This window comes from Lethenteron reissneri, chromosome 65 (genome assembly GCF_015708825.2).
Source record: "Lethenteron reissneri isolate LAM-NWPU_2019-01 chromosome 65, ASM1570882v1, whole genome shotgun sequence".
NCBI classification, from domain to species: Eukaryota; Metazoa; Chordata; class Hyperoartia; order Petromyzontiformes; family Petromyzontidae; genus Lethenteron; species Lethenteron reissneri.
Genome location: NC_083843.1, coordinates 12,855,125 through 12,875,853, shown reverse-complemented (window position 1 = coordinate 12,875,853; position 20,729 = coordinate 12,855,125). Strand labels below are relative to the sequence as shown.

At 45.4% G+C, this 20,729-nt stretch overlaps 1 protein-coding gene across 1 annotated transcript in view; it reads left to right on the top strand.

The window, feature by feature from the left end:
- Positions 1-14,714, top strand: part of LOC133359677 (zinc finger protein 271-like) — a 185,557-nt gene extending 170,843 nt beyond the window's left edge. Inside the window, exons 4-7 of the mRNA XM_061578189.1 lie at positions 4,270-4,272; positions 7,319-9,332; positions 9,709-10,384; positions 11,297-14,714. Of these exons, the coding sequence (XP_061434173.1) occupies positions 4,270-4,272; positions 7,319-8,641 (1,326 nt within the window). The 3' untranslated portion in view covers positions 8,642-9,332; positions 9,709-10,384; positions 11,297-14,714. The remainder of the gene's footprint in view (positions 1-4,269; positions 4,273-7,318; positions 9,333-9,708; positions 10,385-11,296) is intronic.
- Positions 14,715-20,729: the final 6,015 nt, after the last annotated feature.

The following is a 20,729-nucleotide window of genomic DNA, read 5'->3' as shown; positions in this document are numbered from 1 at the left end:
AACATTGAATAAGTAATGTTAGGACAAAGTGTGTTTTTGGAAGTAACCTGTATAGATAACTCGGGTGAGACCCGTTTTTGTGATATAGGTCAAAGGGTACTTTTGTGTTTTCAGGAAGCGTCTGCCTCTGGAGCAACTCATTGTCTTTGAAATAGGGAGCACACTCGGATCATTCATCAGTTACAAGGCATACCACTGAAAAGTTACACGTATAGGAGGTTCATTCTCTACAACACGAATTATAATTTCGTATTATGTGTTGACGTAGGTTTTGTTGAACTAGGACAGGAAATGGTCCTTGCCGATTAACGTCTGGATGTTCACAACCATGGGTGGAAGCAAGCCAGACCGCCTGCGGCGTCCCTCACAACCATTTAGGGCCTTCGGCCAGGAAAGTCACAGAAGTGATTGCACACAAAACGACGCATTCACGTAAGCTCCTGATGCTCCATTGTTAAGTTTTCAAATGAAACATCTTTGAATTGTATTATGCTTTGAATTAGATAATTGTATTTCTTTATTAAAATCATGTAATTTTACATATGTCAGACTTAATTGAAAACGATATTTCGTGTGAATTTTCTCTCGTCGTGAAGTAGATGGCCTTGCCGGGGATTCGATTTGATGCGGACTTTCACCTGGTTGGGATCGCGGGATCGAGATAAGGCAACACAGCTGAGCTGGCCGTGCGAGAAGACTGCCGTCTGCAGATCGATTCCAACGTGATCGAACGTCTGTCCCTGCGCCTCCGTCGTTCATGCAGGGGGTGCGTAGGTTTGCAGCCTTCCCTGCATGTAAATGACGGAAAGTGCAGCGTTCATCACAGATAAAGTTGTGCGCTTATAAAAGCGTATAGCCAGTGGGTTTTCACAGTACCTTCGTCTTGCAGAAATCAAATTCGCGTGAGCCCCACCACATTAAAACAATGCTCAGCTGACCGGGGGGGGGGGGGAGAGGGGGGGGCACCTTATCTATGTCACGTGCTGTGGCTCACGTGACTTCTGCCACGACAATGTCGGGATGTTTTCGCCTGTGAGGACGACCGCTCGTGTCGTGATCGGAACGTCACGATTATTTTTACTTGTCCACTGAACTTGTTCATATCTGTGTACATCGATATCCCACATTGCTTACACGTACACGCCACACACAATGAAATAAATAGAAACTAGAACGACTTCCGGGGATGGGCAAAGATCGAGGAATCTCTTTCAATGGAGCGAGTGAAGTGAGTTCGATTCAACATGTCTCTGTCCGTCTGTGTCTCTGGTCGCATGTGTGTCTCTCTGCCTGTGTCTATGTCGTCTCTGTCTCTCTCTGTTCATCTTGTATGTCTGTCCACCTGTCTTGTCTGTGTGTGTGTCTATCAGCGTCTGTCCCACCGGAGTCAACGACTGTCAGTAGCAGCAGGCGCCCGTTCAACTCCCACGACTGCACGCCACTCAAACTTGCTCCCAACACAAAGACAAAGATCCCCCGTGTAGCCTGCACATGTTGGGGCAAGTGCTGTTAGCAAGCACCTATTAAGGGTGAGACGGCACACGAGGGGGTGGGTGGCCAGCACCACGCCCGGCCGCCTTTGTCTCCCCAGTGGCGATGTTTACACACCGCACCGGGTACTCGTTTGAGGCGGAGTCGACGTAGGGGAGGCTCAGGACCGGTTCAGAAAGTCGTCACTGGCGGTGTTGGCCATGAGTGGGAATGGAACTCGGCTGGTCGGTGCGGAGCGCAGCGCTCACCACGACACTGCCGCTCCCCTTCTGTCAACAAACTTGAACTCTGACCCCGCTCTCTGACGTCACCGCTCAGCATGACCTCATCGGCGTCAAACGCCAGGGGATGTGTACCTCGCTAGTGACGTCATGTCACCAATATATTCACCCGACCACCGCTCTTCTGAGCGTGACGTCACCTCCGCCCGGTGACTGGTGGCTCATTAACATAATACATTTGTGAAAGCCGTCGCGAGTTATTCTGACTGGTTCTGCACCCACGGGATTTTTGCACAGCGTTGTGTGTACGGTGCGGTTTTTCTGGGAGACTTTACAGTTTTATCCTGGATTTTTCTGTTTGCGCATTGTCACTTCAAGATGTTGTCTTGTTTGTTGCGGTTGCACCCGATTCAAGAGCCGAATGGCTCACAGGGCTCTATACCAGTGGCGGCTCGTCAATAGAGGGCGCAGGGGCGCCGCCCCCATCAATATTCAAGAAATATACATATACAAAATTTATATAAAAATACATAAATAAAATATTTTTTTCATACGATGTGCCGGCTGGTAGTAAGAAAAGCATCAGCATTTAATAAAAACTGGCTTTAATCGGTCAACTATTTTCTATGTTTTTCAATATGTTTCATGCGGGGCGCCGGACAAATGGATGTCTATGTGAGACTTTAAATTTTCGGACAGCATGTGACCTGAAGCTGGTCTCTAATTGGTTTCTTAAAGATTCTCCTCGGGGCGCAAGTCGTTGCGTCCCTGGCCAATCAGAATTGAATACATGTTATTTTATCCAATCTGATTGGTTCTTGTCACCTGTCATTCAAATTTACGCTCTGGGCCACTACTGCGAGTGCGCAGGCGACACCACTTTGACACTTGCTAGGCTGATCAAATTTTTTGTGTAAACAATGGCAGCAGTTCATCCAAATTCTGTAATTTATTTACAAAAAAACCCTTTCACAAGGCTTTCGCTGGAAGAAATAAAAAAGATAAAGGATCTCGGACCGGACCAACCCGATTTACAAATCCAGCAGCAGGCCAGTGACAGAGGACGAAAGCTACACACGAAGCTTCACCCGCGCTTGTTATGAGAAACGGAGGTGGCTGGCTGGATGTGATGTTAGCAATTCTCTTTTTTGTTTTCCCTGTCTTTTATTTCAAAGTGTCGGCACTGAAGTTTTGTGGACAACGACGGGGGTAAGAGACCTCAAACATCTCTCTGACAAATGCAAACGTCATGAAAGTAGCCGCAGCCATATTGATAATAGCATGAAACTAACGTTTTTATGTTCAAGTAGGAAACATGTTTTTTGGTACTTTGGTCTGAAATGTATATAAAAGAGAAACATTTATGTTCAAGTAGGAAACATGCTTTTTGGTACTTCTTTTGGTCTGAAATGTAAATAAAGATCATCAAATTTTATATTCAAGTAGTCAAAATGGTTTTTGGTACTGCTTTATATTTATTTGCCCCCCTCAATAAAATAAAAAAAATGCGCCCCCCCAAAAATAAATATCACCAGCCGCCACTGCTCTATACCAAATAAAACAGAAACACTGACATGTGGGCCGCCATCATTAACATAATATATTCACGTACGGAGCCGCTCATTGTGGGAGGGGAGCGTTATCGTACCCCGCAAGTGACGTCATGTCACCTGCTGCCGCGTGACGTCACGACGCAACAGGAAGCTGCCGCTCCGCCCGTGCACTGAAATCCGAGGTGAGAAATTCTCATCGTGGTTGTTGTGGTGGTGGTGTTGGTGGCGGTTGTGGTGGTTGTTGTTGTCGTTGTTTACCAAGGTAGAGCCTCGCTCTCTCGTAGGGGTGTCAATTGAGTAGCGGCGAGCATGGAAGCGATGTCCAGGTTGGATCTTACAACGCGGGGCCTAGCCACACAGGGCCTTGCCTCCTGCCCTCGCCTGATCGCGTTTGTTTCAATTCTCTCGCTTAAGTTTAATTTGTCTTCACACGGCTTGCCACTTTGTAACTTTGTTTTATTTTAAATATTCACAGTTATTTTATTTTTATACCAGGCCAATCCCGCTTGAGCTGCTATACCGCTCTTGTCTTCAGCGCGACCTGCCAACAACAACAACAAGGTGAGGCTTTGTCAACAGCCTGGCGGTGTTCACTGTCTACAGTGAAGGAAAAAGTATTTGATTCCCTGCTGATTTTGTACGTTTGTCCACCGACAACGAAATGACCAGTCTATAATTTTAATGGTAGGTTTATTTGAACAGTGAGAGACAGAATAACAACAACAAAATCCAGAAAAACGCATGTCAAAAATGTTATAAAATGATTTGCATTTTAATGAGGGAAATAATTATTTGACCCCCTCTAAATCAGAAATATTTCTGGCTCCCAGGTGTATTTTATACAGGTAACGAACTGATATTAGGAGCACACTCTTAAAGGGAGTGCTCCTAATCTCAGCTTGTTACCTGTATAAAAGACACCTGTTCACAGAAGCAATCAATCAGATTCCAAACTCTCCACCATGGCCAAGACCAAAGAGCTCTCCAAGGATGTCAGGGACAAGATTGTAAACCTGCACAAGGCTGGAATGGGCTACAAGACCATCGCCTAGCAGCTTGGCGATAAGGTGACAACAGTTAGTGCGATTATTTGCAAATGGAAGAAACACAAAAGAACTCAATCTCCCTCGGCCTGGGGCTCCATGCAAGATCTCACCTCGTGGAGTTGCAACGATCATTAGAACGGTGAGGAATCAGCCCAGAACTACACGGGAGGATCTTGCCAATGATTTCAAGGCAGCTGGGACCATGGTCACCAAGAAAACAGTTGGTAACACACTACGCCGTGAAGGACTGAAATCCTGCAGCACCCGCAAGGTCCCCCTGCTCAAGAAAGCACATATACATGTCCGTCTGAAGTTTGCCAATGAACATCTCAATGATTCCGAGGACAACTGGGTGAAAGGGTTGTGGTCAGATGAGACCAAAATTGAGCTCTTTGGCATCAACTCAACTCGCCGTGTTTGAAGGAGGAGGAATGCTGCCTATGACCCCAAGAACACCATTCCCACCGTCAAACATGGAGGTGGAAACATTATGCTTTGGGGGTGTTTTTCTGCTAAGGGGACAGGACAACTTCACCGCATCAAAGGGACGATGGACGGGGCCATGTACCGTCAAATCTTGGGTGATAACCTCAGCCAGGGCATTGAAAATGGGTCGTGGATGGGTATTCCAGCATGACAATGACCCAAAACACACGGCCAAGGCAACAAAGGAGTGGCTTAAGAAGAAGCACATTAAGGTCCTGGAGTGGCCTAGCCAGTCTCCAGACCTTAATCCCATAGAAAATCCGTGGAGGGAGCTGAAGGTTCGAGTTGCCAAACGTCAGCCTCGAAACCTTAATGACTTGGAGAAGATCTGCAAAGAGAAGTGGGACAAAATCCTTCCTGAGATGTGTGCAAACCTGGTGGCCAACTACAAGAAACGTCTGACCTCTGTGATTGCCAACAAGGGTTTTGCCACCAAGTACTAAGTCATGTTTTGCAGAGGGGTCAAATACTTATTTCCCTAATTAAAATGCAAATCAATTTACAACATTTTTGACATGCGTTTTTCTGGATTTTTGTTGTTACTCTGTCTCTCACTGTTCAAATAAACCTACCATTAAAATTATAGACTGATCATTTCTTTGTCAGTGGGCAAACGTACAAAATCAGCAGGGGATCAAATACTTTTAAAATTCTTTATATTAAGTTCGCTTGCTTGCTTGCTTAGGACCGTGCAAATCTTTCGGTCGTTTTTTAACTCACTTCCCGTGATGCAATCGAGCTGACATTTTGCACACAGACTCGTTGTGCGTGACAATGAATTTTCGTGAAATTTTTTCCCCAAAATTTTACACTGTTTAGGGAAATCTTTTTAAATATTTATTTACCAAATGGTTAATGCTGGCACAATCATCTGACCCATAGGTGGCAGCCATCTCAAGCCAGAGGACGAGAGGACTCTAGCCGCCCCGATGCCACGCATATAAAGGATTTATAGTGAAAAACTTTGTTTTTACGGTTAATTTTTTTCTCTCACTGTACTTGTGGAGGGGAAACCGGGGATCCGGAGGGAAATTCACGCGACCACGGGGGAGAGAGAGACATGCAAACTCCAAATCAACATTGCCAGGGCTGTGTTGATTGATCCTCAATGAATTACGTAATGGAGTGAGGAAGCATTAATAGTGAGCACATGAAGGTGGCCAGGCGTGGGTCTGGACACACCACCACCTGTGAACCATGCCAGTGCGTGACAGTGGGGGTGGGGTGGCACGTGTCCCCCCAACGATCCTATCGAAATCCCTCATTTCGCCTGGGACTCGTATTCTTGTCTTGGATGCATTTCATATTCCCTTATTTCACTGAAAAACCCTGATAAATTTGATGCAAGAAAGAAAAAAAGCCGAAACAAATGAATTTAACTAAATCAGATGTTTTTCATTGAAGGAAATTTAACCTTAACCCACTTTTATGTAATGTCGATTTTGGCAACTCGGGAAGGGAATGGCGTGGCGAGCTGAAAATAGTCGCGACCCCCACTGCCACCGTGTGGCATATTATTACGTGCCAGGGACTCTGAGATGATAGGACAACAGTCCGAGTCCATAATTGACAATAAGTAACGGCAGTTACAAGCAACTCACAGAATTGTGCGCAGTTGCGTATACAGTACACGACTTCCCTGAAGTCAAACACCGTCAGCGAGCGCGATGCCAATCACACGCATGGAATAAAAGCAAGGGACAAGTCCTTGCTAACAACACCTTACTAACAACTCCTTACTTATTAACAACTCCTATCATTTTTCTTTGCTGGAGGGGTTGCCCCCCCCCCTACCTGAAAATCCTGGCTCCACCTCTTGAGTTTGTGACAGTGTAAAGTTTGTATTTGCAGTAAAGTCTATCAACTCTATTGAGCACGGAGGTGAAATGTAACCAGTAGTTTATTTTTGCTTTCCTCTGGAACTCTTTGTAAGAATGGAGTCAGGAAGTTTACCACAGCACACACGCAGCTGAATTCTGAACTGTTCTTCCCAGCAGTCAAGGACATCTGAGCCTGGCTTCACACCTCGAAGTTGCGATTGAACATTAATTTATACATTTCTGCATAACACAAATATTATTTTCAATGCCCTTTGCTATTTCAGCTGAATTTAGCTTTCATAAATATTCCTTTTGAAGCCAGACAGCCGAAATTGTGTGCTCGGAGTTTTGGGTTAACATTCATTTTGAAGATACTAGGGCTTCCAGGCATGTTGATGACCATTTGCCCTCTCATTGTGTGCAATCACAGCCCGTGTGATGAATTTAGGAAACTTTTTCATTACATCATAAATATGTTAACAAGTATAGACATGTAAGTTACGTGTGACTATATATGCATTCCTCTGTGCCTCGATACTGACGTGTCGATGGTGTGGATATCATTTGTTTCTGTCTGCAGCTGTTGCTTCCTCTGCAGAATTGATCTGATGGAGCAAATGCACTTGGCGCAGCTCGGTGAAAAAGGGCAACATTGGGACCAGCGTGCAAACAGCACGGATCATCCTGGGAACTTGACACAGCACCAGAAAACTCACACAGGAGAGAAACCTTTCAAGTGCACTGTGTGTGACAAGGCATTTGCATGGCCATCCGCTCTTCAGGCCCACCAGAGAAAACACACAGGAGAGAAACCTTTCAAGTGCACTGTGTGTGACAAGGCATTTGCATTGCCATCCGCTCTTCAGGCCCACCAGAGAACACACACAGGAGAGAAACCTTTCAAGTGCACTGTGTGTGACAAGGCATTTGCATGGCCATCAGTCCTTCAGGCCCACCAGAGAACACACATGGGAGAGAAACCCTTCGAGTGCAGTGTGTGTGGGAAGGCATTTTCAAAGTCAACTGTTCTTAAAAAACACCAGAGAACACACACGGGAGAGAAACCCTTCAAATGCACTCTGTGCGATAAGGCGTTTTCAGATTCATACAATCTTTTAATACACCAGAGAACTCACACAGGAGAGAAACCCTTCGAGTGCAGTGTGTGTGGGAAGCCATTTGCACATTCATCTACTCTTGTAATACACCAGAGAACACACACGGGAGAGAAACCCTTCAAGTGCAGTGTGTGTGTGAAGGCGTTTGCACATTCATCTCATCTTGTAGCCCACCAGAGAACACACACGGGAGAGAAACCCTTCATGTGCAGTGTATGTGGGAAGGCGTTTGCACATTCATCTTCTCTTATAGCACACCAGAGAACGCACACGGGAGAGAAACCCTTCATGTGCAGTGTGTGTGGGAAGGCGTTTGCACATGCATCTCCTTTTGCAGCACACCAGAGAACACACACAGGAGAGAAACCCTTCAAGTGCAGTGTGTGTGGGAAGGCGTTTGCACATTCATCTCCTCTTGTAGCACACCAGAGAACACACACGGGAGAGAAACCCTTCAAATGCACTCCGTGCGGGAAGGCGTTTACACTTTCATCAAATTTTCATGTCCACCAGAAAACACACAAGCATCAGAAGATCCACAAGGAGTGGAGTCTGAAAACAGCTTGTGAAACTCAAAATGCCGCAATGAGCCCATCCCTCATCAAACAAGAACCGGAAGAATATCCCAGCTTGGACACTTGTAATGGTATCGAGGTGGAATATGAAGAGGTGACGGTTAAATGTGAAGAAGTGATGGTGAAGAGCGAAGAAGTGATGGTAAAATGTGAAGATGAGGATTCAACTCCAAAATGGGACCTTCACATCAATGGAGGCAACGTGAAGCAGGAGGAGAATTCTGACTGTGAGGCAGAGCAAGGCAACTCCCAGCAGTTTGTGGAAGTGGAGGTGTGGGTGGACTTCCTCCGAGACAAGACAAAGTCAAATGGAGACCCGGTAGATGCGTAAGCTTGAGACGATGTCGCCCCAATAGATGCACCTTTGTCACAGGCCTTTAATGACAAGAACGTGAAGTTGAACACTCAATTCATAGGTTCAACCTGCAGAGTAAGAGCAGCCAGTCTTTGTGGACCTGTGGGTTGGTTAGGTCTCTAACCAGAAGCGAGAGCCAAAAAGCTCCCAAGCATTCACTATGTTATCATAATTGCATTTATATGGTGCCTGCTTAATCGCCTTGGCAATTCGGAGTTTTGTATCTCATCTCGAACACTCGAAGAGAATCCCCAAGTAGCAGCTGCCCCTGTGTGGCACAAGGTGGTGGCCCTGCATCGGCCTGCATGTGGACGAGAGCCTGTCAGTAGGGGGCGATGGTTGATGTGTCATGTCAGTTGTGGAGTTTGTAGGTATTGTTTAGAATTTGCTACATTTTGACCCAGACGCCAGCATGCAATGGCCTACTCGTTTTGAATGACGCAATAATATGTTGTACATACACTGTTAAGCAGATGGTGCGTATGGTTTTTTAAAAAGCTTCGTAAATTAGGAGTGGATTCCTGCAGTAACGAAAGCTTCAAATCAAGATTGAACTGCCTCTACGGGGAGCGTTTCCACACATCTGTTAGAGCTTTTAACAGACTGAGACCAGAAGGCTCACATGATCGAGTCTCTCACCTTTCTAAAGAGATGCCGCGACAACAAGGTAATACCGATCGTTTTTACTCACTCTTGACATTAACAGATGAAGCGTCCACATCTGATTGGAACCTTGTAGACAACACGATTGTCTGATGATGGATGCTTGTGTCGTGTTCGAAACTGGATTTATTTGATTTATATCTACGTGACTTCACCGAAAGAACCAAAAAGTAAAGCTTCTTGTTAATACGATGTAACCTGATGCAGTATATTTCGGTGCAGTAATTCAATTTTGTTCATATGCCTGTCAATTTAGAATTAATACTTTTTTGTTTATAAGGGTCAAATATTTAATAAGTGATGTTAGGACAAAGTGTGTGTTTTGGAAGTAACCTGTACAGATAACTCGGGTGAGACCTGTTGTATTTTTGTGTTTCCAGGAAGTGTCTGCCTCTGGAGCAACTCATTGTCTTTGAAATGGGGAGCACACTCGGATCATTCATCAGTTACAAGGCATACCACTCAAAAGTTACGTGTAGGAGGTACATTCTCTACAACACGAATGATAATTTGTTGACGTAGATTTTGTCGAACGAGGACTAGAAATGCTCCTTGCCGATTAACGTCTGGATGTTCACAACCATGGGTTGAAGCAAGCCGGACCGCCTTTGGCGCCTCCGAACAACCATTTACCGCCTTGGGCCAGGAAAGTCACGAAAAAAATTGCACACAAACGACGCATTCACGCAAGCACCCGATGCTCCGTTTTGAAGTTTGAATAGTATTATGTTTCGAATTAGATAATTTTATTTCTTAATTAAAAGCTTATATCATTTTACATCTGAAAAACTTCATAAAAAAAAAAATTTGTGTGAATTTTCTCTCGTCATTAAGTAGATGGCCTTGCTGGGGGTTCGGTTCCATGCGGACTTTCACCCGTTTGGGATTGCGGGATCGAGATAAGGCAACACAGCTGGCCGTGCGAGAAGACCGCCGTCTGCGATCGATTCCAACGTAATCGAACGTCTGTCCCTGTGCCTCCGTCGTTTGTGCAGCGCCCCCTGCATGAAAACGACGGCAAGTGCAGCAGATATATGAAATTGTGCACTTATACAGGTAGGAACAACAGTTCCACACTGCCCACCAGGGATTATTTGTCTGTCGTGCATAGCCACGCCCTCGATTTGTATTTCATAGAGCGCTTCGGGAGGGCTCAGCACCATGTGACGCGCCGCCCCACGCAGCTTGCGCCGTGTGACACGGATCGCACGAATGCGCCGTCCAACCAAGTTTCTACTTGCCCACTCTGAAGGAACGTGTTGTAAGAGTATAGCGAGTGGGTTTTCACAGTACCTTCGTCTTACAGAAATCAATTTCACGTGAGCCCACCGCATTAAAACAATGCTTGGCTGAGCGGGGCGAGCCACGGGGGGGGGGAGGGGGGGGCGGGGAGGGTGGCACTTCCTTGGAGAGTGAGGACGCGCAGGGCGATGGTGGCACGGGCTGGCACGGGCACGTCCAGCACCCTAGCGCCCATTTACAATGTGGATGCCACCGCCACCCCCTGGCAAACGGTGGGGGGGGGGGGGCACCTTATCTATGTCACGTGCCATAGCTCACGTGACTGTTTCTTCTGCCGCGACAATGTCTGGATTTTTTCGCCTGAGGACGAACGCTTGTGTTGCGATCGAAACGTGATTTATTTATTTATTTGTACCTACGTGACTTTACCGAAAGAACTAATGAGTATGAAAGATGTCTTGGCTACTGATCTGTTTCATATCTGTGTACATCGATATCCCACATTGCTTACCAGTACACACCACAATGAAATGAATAGAAATAAGGACTTTTGGGGATGGGCAAAGATCGAGGAATTTCTTTAAATGGAGCGAGTTAAGTGTGTTCGATTCAACATCTGTGTCTCTGTTCGCCTGCGTGTGTCTCTCTCTGTCTGTCGTCTCTGTATCTGTCTCTGTGTTCCTCTCATCTGTGTCTGTCCGCCTGTCTTTTCTGTGTGTCTATCAGCGTCTGTCCCACCGCAGTCAACGACTGTCAGTAGCAGCAGGCGCCCGTTCAACTCCCACGACTACACGCCACTCAAACTTGCTCCGAACACACAAAGACAAAGATCCCCCATATGGCCTGGAAAGAATGTTGGGGCAAGTGCTGTTAGTGAGCGCCTAACACAAATATAAAGATCCCCCGTATAGCCTTAACAGACTGGGGGCAAGTACTGTTAGCACCTATTAAGGGTGGGACAGCACCACGCCCGGCCGCCTTTGTGTCCCTAGTGTTGTGTATATGTAGTGCTCGACACGACAGCTTCTTGTCTTTCCTCTTCACTTAATTTCGCATATTTCGATCAACGTTCCTCCAGCTAACACCGATCCACGGTTCTCCTCCGCGCTCTCCGCTCGCTCGCCGCGTTCCGCGGGCCTCACTCGCTCCCCATCACTTCTCCGTCGACTCTCCTCTCCACTCTCTCTGCCACAGTTCGGCTGCTCCTTTATCAGCTCCGCCGTCCCACTCTGTCGTAACTACATCAGCTTCTCTTCCCACACTCCAGCCGCTTCCTACTGGCTTCCTCGTCTCACTGCTACCCTACACTGCTCCACTGCTACCCTACACTGCTCCACTGCTATGCTATTCTACACTGCTCCACTGTTACCCTACACTTCACTGCTACCCTACACTTCTCCACTGCTACCCTACACCTCTCCACTGCTATCCTACACTTCTCCACTGCTATCCTACACTTCTCCACTGCTACCCTACACTTCTCCACTGCTACTCTACACTGCTACTCTACACTTCTCCACCGCTACCCTACACTGCTACCCTACACTGCTCCACTGCTACCCTACACTTCTCCACTGCTACCCTACACTTCTCCACTGCTACCCTACACTGCTACTCTACACTTCTCCACTGCTACTCTACACTGCTACTCTACACTTCTCCACCGCTACCCTACACTGCTACCCTACACTTCTCCACTGCTACCCTACACTTCTCCACTGCTACCCTACACTGCTCCACTGCTACTCTACACTTCTCCACTGCTACCCTACACTTCTCCACTGCTACTCTACACTGCTCCACTGCTACCCTACACTGCTCCACTGCTACCCTACACTTCTCCACTGCTACCCTACACTGCTATTAGCTCTGCTGCTCCGACTCTTCCATCCTCTGTCTCCTCCCAGGCTCGAACTCCTGTCTCCTCCAAAACCCCCTCTTTTTATCCCCGAGCCAATTAATCCCCAATGAATCTGGGGCACCCCCCGCGACGCCACTTGCCTCCAGCCCACGCTGGCACCTGGCATGTTTTTCCCGACAATGCGGCGCCACTCCGCGACAACAACACCCTCTCGGCCAATCGGCGCCCTGCGTCCTTAATTACTCCCTGCCACCTGCTACCATCCTCAGACAGCGCCGCCCCACATCTCGACAACAACAACGACGCCCAGCCAATTGGCGCCCCGTGTCCTTATTTGCTCCCACTGTACGCTGCGTGCGCGCACACCGACCTCTGCGCGTGACGCGTACTTTCAGGCACTACATATATAGGCCTTTTCCCTAAATTGATTTTAATAATTCGGCCATTATATTTTTTTTATAATAGTCAATCGGGGTGTAGCATGGGGCACGAAAAAGGCTGAGGCACACCCTCACCTCCCACCTCGCCTCTCACAAGCCACACAAGAAGGCAGCTCGAGATAAGCTGTAAAATGTAAAAAAATAAACCCCGTTGCAAGGTGAGGGGGCTGCTAATGAGATTTTGGGGAATTCTCTACTGGGCTTCAAAGACCGCCATACAACACGGACGCAGGGCAGGGACAATCGGACATTACAAGTGGCGTTTTTTTACGGTAAAAGTTCGAAACTTAGCGACAAGAACAAATCGACATTATAGACTGCAGTCTAGATTAGTGGCTTTTATTATTACTTATTTTATTTTATCCTTATTCACCTTATTGTTTCTATCTACGTGACTTTACCGAAAGAACCAAAGTACATGAGTTCCGCAAATCACGAAAGCTTAAGTCAAAACGTAGCTATGTCTCCAACCTCGGGATATCAAAATATAAATCTAGAATAAGAAGCACGGATTTCTGGCGACACAGAGAACAAAATTTGATAAACCCTCGGAATACCTGTGGTAACAACTAGGTAGATCACATATCTTGGTTAAACATAAACCAAATAATAATTATGAAGTATTAGACCGAGGGTCATCCAGATGAAATACAATGCAAAACAGGTCAATCACACACGACCAAAATAATATGCATTCCATACAATCAGAGCCGCCCAACCACCTTTGTCTTCCAGAAGCACGTGGTAGCAATAAATTACACATGCAGGGAGGGCGCCTCCCCTTGAGATGTCAAGCACCATGAAGTAATTCCAAACCACGACAGAAGTACTGTAAACACTGTTCAAAACATACCTTGAGTCACAGAATCAACACCGCAAAAAGGGATAAATATTAAGATAAGGGGTAGAAAATAATGTTTCTCTTTCTCTCAACTCTTGTATATATTTGGTCTTGAAAAATTAATGAAAATAGAAAAAATGAAAAAAAAATGTAATTTTCAAAAATGATGCTAATTTGTGTAGACTTGACCTTTGGAGGAGTGTGCTCGACTTCCGAGTCCGCACGCTCGTGGGTAGTCGTGAGCTGCTGCTGCTGGTCCTGTGCGATGCTCGCTTGGTCGATGCTTGACGCTTTTCCACCTTTTCTCCAGGTTGATTGCTTGTCGTTGCTCGTCACTCTTTCTCTTTCTCTCTTGCTGCAGCTGCTGGTGGGAGCTGGCACTCAATGTAGAATACAACTTTTAGCGATGCTTCGTCTGTCAGTGCCGAACTCGTACTCGGTGACACATCGCTACTCTGCAAGCCTCGCCATCCTTGGTCGATTGTGGGGCCCACTCCCGGAGCTTGCCGCAGCAAGACCCTGTTGCATGATCTGTGTCCTTGCTTATATGTGAAATTCTCCCCTCTCTGCGCGTCGCTTGTGAGAGAAAAAAACCGATGCCCTCTGTTTTGTTCTCTTCCCGTGGCCGCAGCCGCCTGGTTGCCCCCAGTTCCACCCCTCTCTGCCTTCGTGGTGTTTGCTATCTCAAGGGGAGGCACCCTCCCTTCATACGTATTTATTGCTACCATGTGTTGTGTCAAATTGTTGGGAGACAAAGGCGGTTAGGAGTCTCTGGTCCTATGGAATACATATTATCTCGATCGTGTGTGTTTGACCTATTTTGCCTTGTATCTATTTGGACTTACCCTAGGTCTAATACTTCATGATTATTGGTTTATGTTTACCAAGATTCGTGATGTATCATAGTTGTTAACACAGGTATTCTGAGGGTTTTATTAAGCTTTGTTCTCCGTCTGTGTCACTAGGAGTAATATAAGTAATAATAAAAGCCACTAATGTAGACTGAGAGTGTATTGGCAGTTTATAATGTCGATGTATTCTTGTCGCTAAGTTTCGAACTTTTACCGTTAAAGAAAACGCCAGTTGTAATGTCCGTTTGCCCTGTGCTCTGCGTCCGTACCAGTGAGTCTGGAGATATTTTGTGAAGTGTCCAAAACGTCCATGGAGGTCGTGTCATATGGTCCTTTGACAATCTGGAGATATACCAGATCGTCATTAACCTCCCTTTGCCCTGGAGTTTATTATTTAATGGCTCTTTATGACATCCCTCCAGTTCCTTTAATGTGGCAAGGCAGCTGGGTGAGAGAGGTGGGGTGTGCCTCACCCTTTCATGCCCCATGCTCACCCCAATCGATTATATAAAAAATATATATTGGCAGAATTATTCTTAATATTAATTTTTGGTTAAAGGCCTATATTTACAACCCATAAGAGTGAATGGAAAACATGGTAACAGGAGGTCACACTTCAAGAGACGGCGCCCCTCTTTGTGAGAGACAAGAAAATGTAACACCTCCAACCATGAGGGAAGAGGGGGGGACGCAACCGGACAAATATAACCCCCCCCCCCCTTCCCAGATTATTTTTTGTAGAAAGTTGAAAAACTAGAAAACACACTTAGGGGCAATTGAAAGGTATGTTTCCACAGATGGCTTGAGGAAGGAGACAGGAACTTGGCCTTGATGTGACTTAACAGATTACTTCAATAAATTACAACAGACACACGTACACCGGACAAACAGTTGCTCCCACAGGTTGAGAGCGAAATCAAAGAAATTCCGGTCCTTTGTGAGAAGGCGAGCCGAGGTGGAAGAATTTCAGAGATAATCAAGAATACAGCACACGTAATTGAGTCTTGTTGCGGCAAGCTCCAGGAGTGGGCCCCGCAATCGACCGTGGATGGCGAGGCTTGCAGAGTAGCGATGTGTCACCGAGTGTGAGTTCGGCACTGAAAGACAAAGTATCGCTAAAAGTTGTATTCTACATTGAGTGCCAGCTCCCACCAGCAGCTGCAGCAAGAGAGAAAGAGTGCGAAAGAGTGACGAGCAATGAGAAGCAATCAATCTGGAGAAAGGACGGAAAGCGCCAAGCATCGACCAAGCAAGCATCGCGTAGGACCAGCAGCAGTAGCGGCTAATGACTACCCACGAGCGTGGGGATTCGGAAGCCGAGCACACTCCTGCAAAGGTTAAGTCTACAAGGACCAACCGCGCCTGGTGCAAGGGAGAGAGTGTGACCGGTGCAACCTAGAAAGAGTGTCGGCGCTAGCGACTAGCGGACGAGCTGCAATCGCAATCGGGCACCGTCAGGGATGAGCGTCGTGCAGACTTGGCTCATAAAGCAGCAGAGAGGCCTGCAGCTGCCGCCAATAGAGAGAGCATTGTGTGTATGACACGCCAACACACACACGACTCATCGCCCAGCAGCCAACCAAGGCATTTTCAGTACAAGGAACGCCCCACCTCGGCGTCTGCTTAACGCAAAGAGTTGAGCAAGGAGACAATACACCCAGAACACACATAATGCACATATCGGGACTCATAAGATTACTCCAAAGTTCTTGTGTTTCGGTCAGGGCCATCCTAAGATGGTGCGTTAACTATTAGCTGATCGTAAAAAGCATTGCTGCCCATTGAGTTACGTGGATACGGTCATTTAGAAGTGTTTCAGTAATATTTTTTTGTAATTGTATAACTGTACCAATGAATTCATTGATGAAACTAAACATTTATAAACATTTATCTTACGAATCTAGACTCACAGGGATACTATTGTGTTAAAATATTTATTTTGATCACAGAAGCCTTTAATTGATAAGCATTTGTTAAACAAGCAGGCACAGCTGCCGCACACCATTGTTCCAAGACATTTCGTTAATTGCATAATCTTACCAATGAATTCATTGAGGTCTACTTTTGCCTTAGGCACATGTTTCTTTATTGCTGTTCGTATGAATATTGTCACATTAACTTTTAAGGACGTTTTCCCATCGCTGTGTATGCTCGCTTTACTCTGAGGAATTAGCCGATTGTTCTGTTGCCCAGTTTAACAAACGTAATCATTGAAGGTTAAATGTATGGATCAATGAGGACATCTCCTGGAGTTCGCATATTAGAGTTTTTTTTATATTAAAGTTGCTTTATACAGAAGAGTCTCAGTGGTGCCTTCCTAAGAACTGTATCCTGCGGAGAGATCTGAATTTTGAGACCTGACATAAACACACTAAGACATAATCAGTAAAAGTGAAAGTGAGAATCATTGTACATCATGAGACCTCCTTTGCCGGTAGCAAAATATAATAATAGCTTTTTTACCCTTTTTTCTGGCAACAAAATTGACACCTTTTTACAAGGAATCATGTTTACATTAACCACAATTCCTGCAGTCAAAATGTAAACAAAAAACGCACTCTGATAATGTATGCACTGTCCTTGAAATTGATTGGTCCACACCTTATAAAAGTCAGTTTTGTTGCCAGAAAAAGGGTAAAAAACCTATTATTTTGATACTGGCAAAGGAGGTCTCATGATGTAAATGCTTACCCCGTGTCCTCAATACATGATTCCTCGTAAAAAGGTGTCAGTTTTATTGCCAGAAAAAAGGGTAAAAAATCTATTATGAGAATCATTGTATTATCCCGATTGATAATACAACCCTAGACAACGAAGCCTAATGATCATAATTGCATAAATTATAAGAACTACATACGCTCGCATAACCTAAAGCAATTACACCTTCATAATTAGTATAAATTCATTATTTGCATAATGACATACATTAGCATTTTTAAAATACATTTTCAAGACCGAATAAAGAAGCGCTGCAAATAAACGGTTACAATGATGTACACATCAACAGGGCATTGAATACCAAAACCAAATCATATAACAAGAGAATTGAAACTGCGCAAGTAATTAAACGATCAAAATACCGTACATTGTGGGAGTAACTGATAATCTCGCCAGATGTTTGGTAAAACAAAACATCCGAGTCAGATTTGACATGGTGCATAAAATACAGAATTTAATATCTGGTACAAAACATGTATTATCGAAGCTATCAACAGAATGTGTGTACAGGAGTAACTGCACGTGTGGTAAATGTGATGCTGGGCAAACAGGACGAATGATCAGCACGAGACTAAAAGAGAAATATTAAATTCTCCCAAATACAACTATCAGCAGTAGCAGAACACGCGTGCCAACAAGGACACTCAATTGATTTTGATAATGTTGAAGTTTTGTGCAAAACAAGCTACGATTGGCCAAGACTAATTAGAGAATCTATAGAAATTGAAAGAAATCAAAATATCTTTAATCGTTCGGATAGCTACCGTTTTAGTGCTGTGTGGAAGCGAATAATCACGTAATATATTATTTAAATGCATGCCTACAAAGAGCAGCATACTTCATTAGGGATTACCGTTGGTCGGGCTATTTTAATAAACACAATAGACAGGAAGGACAAGTTCACAGGGCTCGCATAAAGCATAATATACGCTGCCTCAGTAATTCCCCCCCCACCCCACATCGTGCATGAAATTTTCCACTTTTAATCTAATACATATGTAATGAGGGCATAAACGGCCTTGCGGATATGACGTAACAGGGAGGAGGAGTTGGGTCACGTGGGGAGAAGGGAGAGCTCTTAAGGGCGGGAACCGGAAGAGACGGGAAGAGAGTGTAAGAATAAAGACGGGAGGAGGCCACGCAGGGCAGGAGGTGGAAAGTGGCGTGATCGCCACAGGACAGGACTCGGCACCATTGGCCAGCGGTGTCCGGGCACGGGGGAGACGGAGAGCAGCGGTGGGGCTGCAGAGAGAGCAGCCGAGGGGCTGCAGATCGGGGCGGAGAGGCTGAGAGAAAAGCCAGCAGCGGAGCTGCAGCGGGAGCCAGCAGAAAGGCTACGTGAGCGACGGCAGCAGAAGGGCTGCCGAGCGGGAGGTGGAGAAGGCTCTGAGCGAGGCGCCGTGCGGGGCGAAGTTGTACGAACCCAAATAAAGGACAACGGAGACAGACACAGTGAAAGAGTCCTTTATTACACATATAATAAGGCTAAATACAAGAGGAATTAACTTTCGTCCAGAAATAAAACTGAAAGTTGGGATTATTTAGGCTAAAACGGCACGGTATGCAGATTTACTTTTTTATACTCGAAAATGTAATGCATGAAATTCCCTACTTTTTAACGTAATATATAGGCTACTCAGGCTAAACACAACCCAGAAATTTACTTTTTGTTTAAAAATACAGCTGTAAAAAGTTGTAAATTTTTTGCAAAAAACGATTTTCTGTTTGGGGCGTAAACATTTCTTTCGTGGAATTTTTCACTTTTAATCTAATACATAGCATACTAAAGCTAAATACAATGGAGGAATGAACTTTTGTCGAAAAATAAAGCTGTGAAAATGTAGCAAATTTTGGCCCAAAACGGCATAGGTTCATATACCGATCTTCTGTTTGGGATGTGAACATTTAATCGTAAAATGTTCTACTTTTAATCTAAGACATAGCATACTAAGGGTAAATACAATGGAGGAATTAACTTTTTTTTTTATAAACCTGTAAAAATTCGGCTTATTTTAGCCAAAACCGGCATAGGTAATCGGGCCGATTTTCTTTTCTATATTTAAAAATTTCACCGTGAAATTTCCCACTTTTTTACGTAATATATAGGATACTAAGGCTAAACACAACCTAATTATGCTCTTTTTGATGAAAAAGTAAAGCTAGGAAAATTGGGCTAATTTTTCCAAAAAACGGCATAGGTTAGTCTGCCGATAAGCTTTTTTTACTTGAAATTTTCATGGTGAAATCTCCCACTTTTAATGTAATATATAGCATACTAATGCTAAACCAAAGGGAGGAATTCACTTTTTCTTGGAAAATGTAGCTTTTAAAATTTGCCCTCCATTGTTGTTGGAGGGAGACTGCCTCCAACTGCCCAGTAGCGTCTTTCGCAAGCCTCCTTCTCAGAGGCCAATCTTGACACCACTGGTACCAGTCATCAGCAAGTCCACTCAGCTCCACATCCTCCTGTAAACACGTCACTCCCTCTCTTCTCCAGCCCGTGCCGCGCCCGTTTAGCCCCCACGATTTGGCCGAACAAAAGCTGTTGGGCATGCAGTGACTGGGCATGCGGGCTACATGACCCAGTCAGCGCAGCCTTATCTGGCGGAGGAGCTCACCAATGAGACTTTGTCCACATATTTCGAGGATTTGTGAGCTCCTCACACAATCCAGCCTGGTTAAACCCAGGATGGATTGTAGGCAGGCCAGCCTAAATGTTTTTAACCGGCGAAGATGTTGACTTACACACACACACATCGAGTGACATGCACACACGTATGGACTTACACACACATGTGGACTAACACGCTACACATATGGACTGACACACACATTGACTGACACACAGACACACAAACGCACATTGACTTACACACATCGACTAACACACACACATCGACTAACACACACACAGCGACTGATACACACACATGGGCTGACACGCACACTTGCACTGACACACACAAACACATCAATGTACACACACACACATCGGGCGTTGTCCGTTCTAAAAAGATAGACACACATAGACTTCCACACAGATGCATGGACGTACACGCACACACATATGGACTCAAACACACACATCGACGTGCACAGCAATCCCAGATGATGGCACAGCTATCAGCATCGCAGTACTACGTATGAGTAAATAGCGGGACGTGAGCAATGGAAACAATAGAAATGCATAGAAGAAATAAGCTTAAATAAGTGTACATTAAATAGCAGCAGTACACACAGATACGTTGAGAAGCAGGCTACAGTATAGATTATAGACTGGCAGTACGCCGACTCAATGACAGAAGCATTGCTACAGTGCACATAAAAAGCAGGCAATACAGGTAGCAGCTGAAAAAGCAGGATACAGTCGACATGAAAGGCTGGCAGTACACTGAGTGAGGTAAATAAGCAGGCAAGAGATTATAGACTGCCATACACTCATAACGGG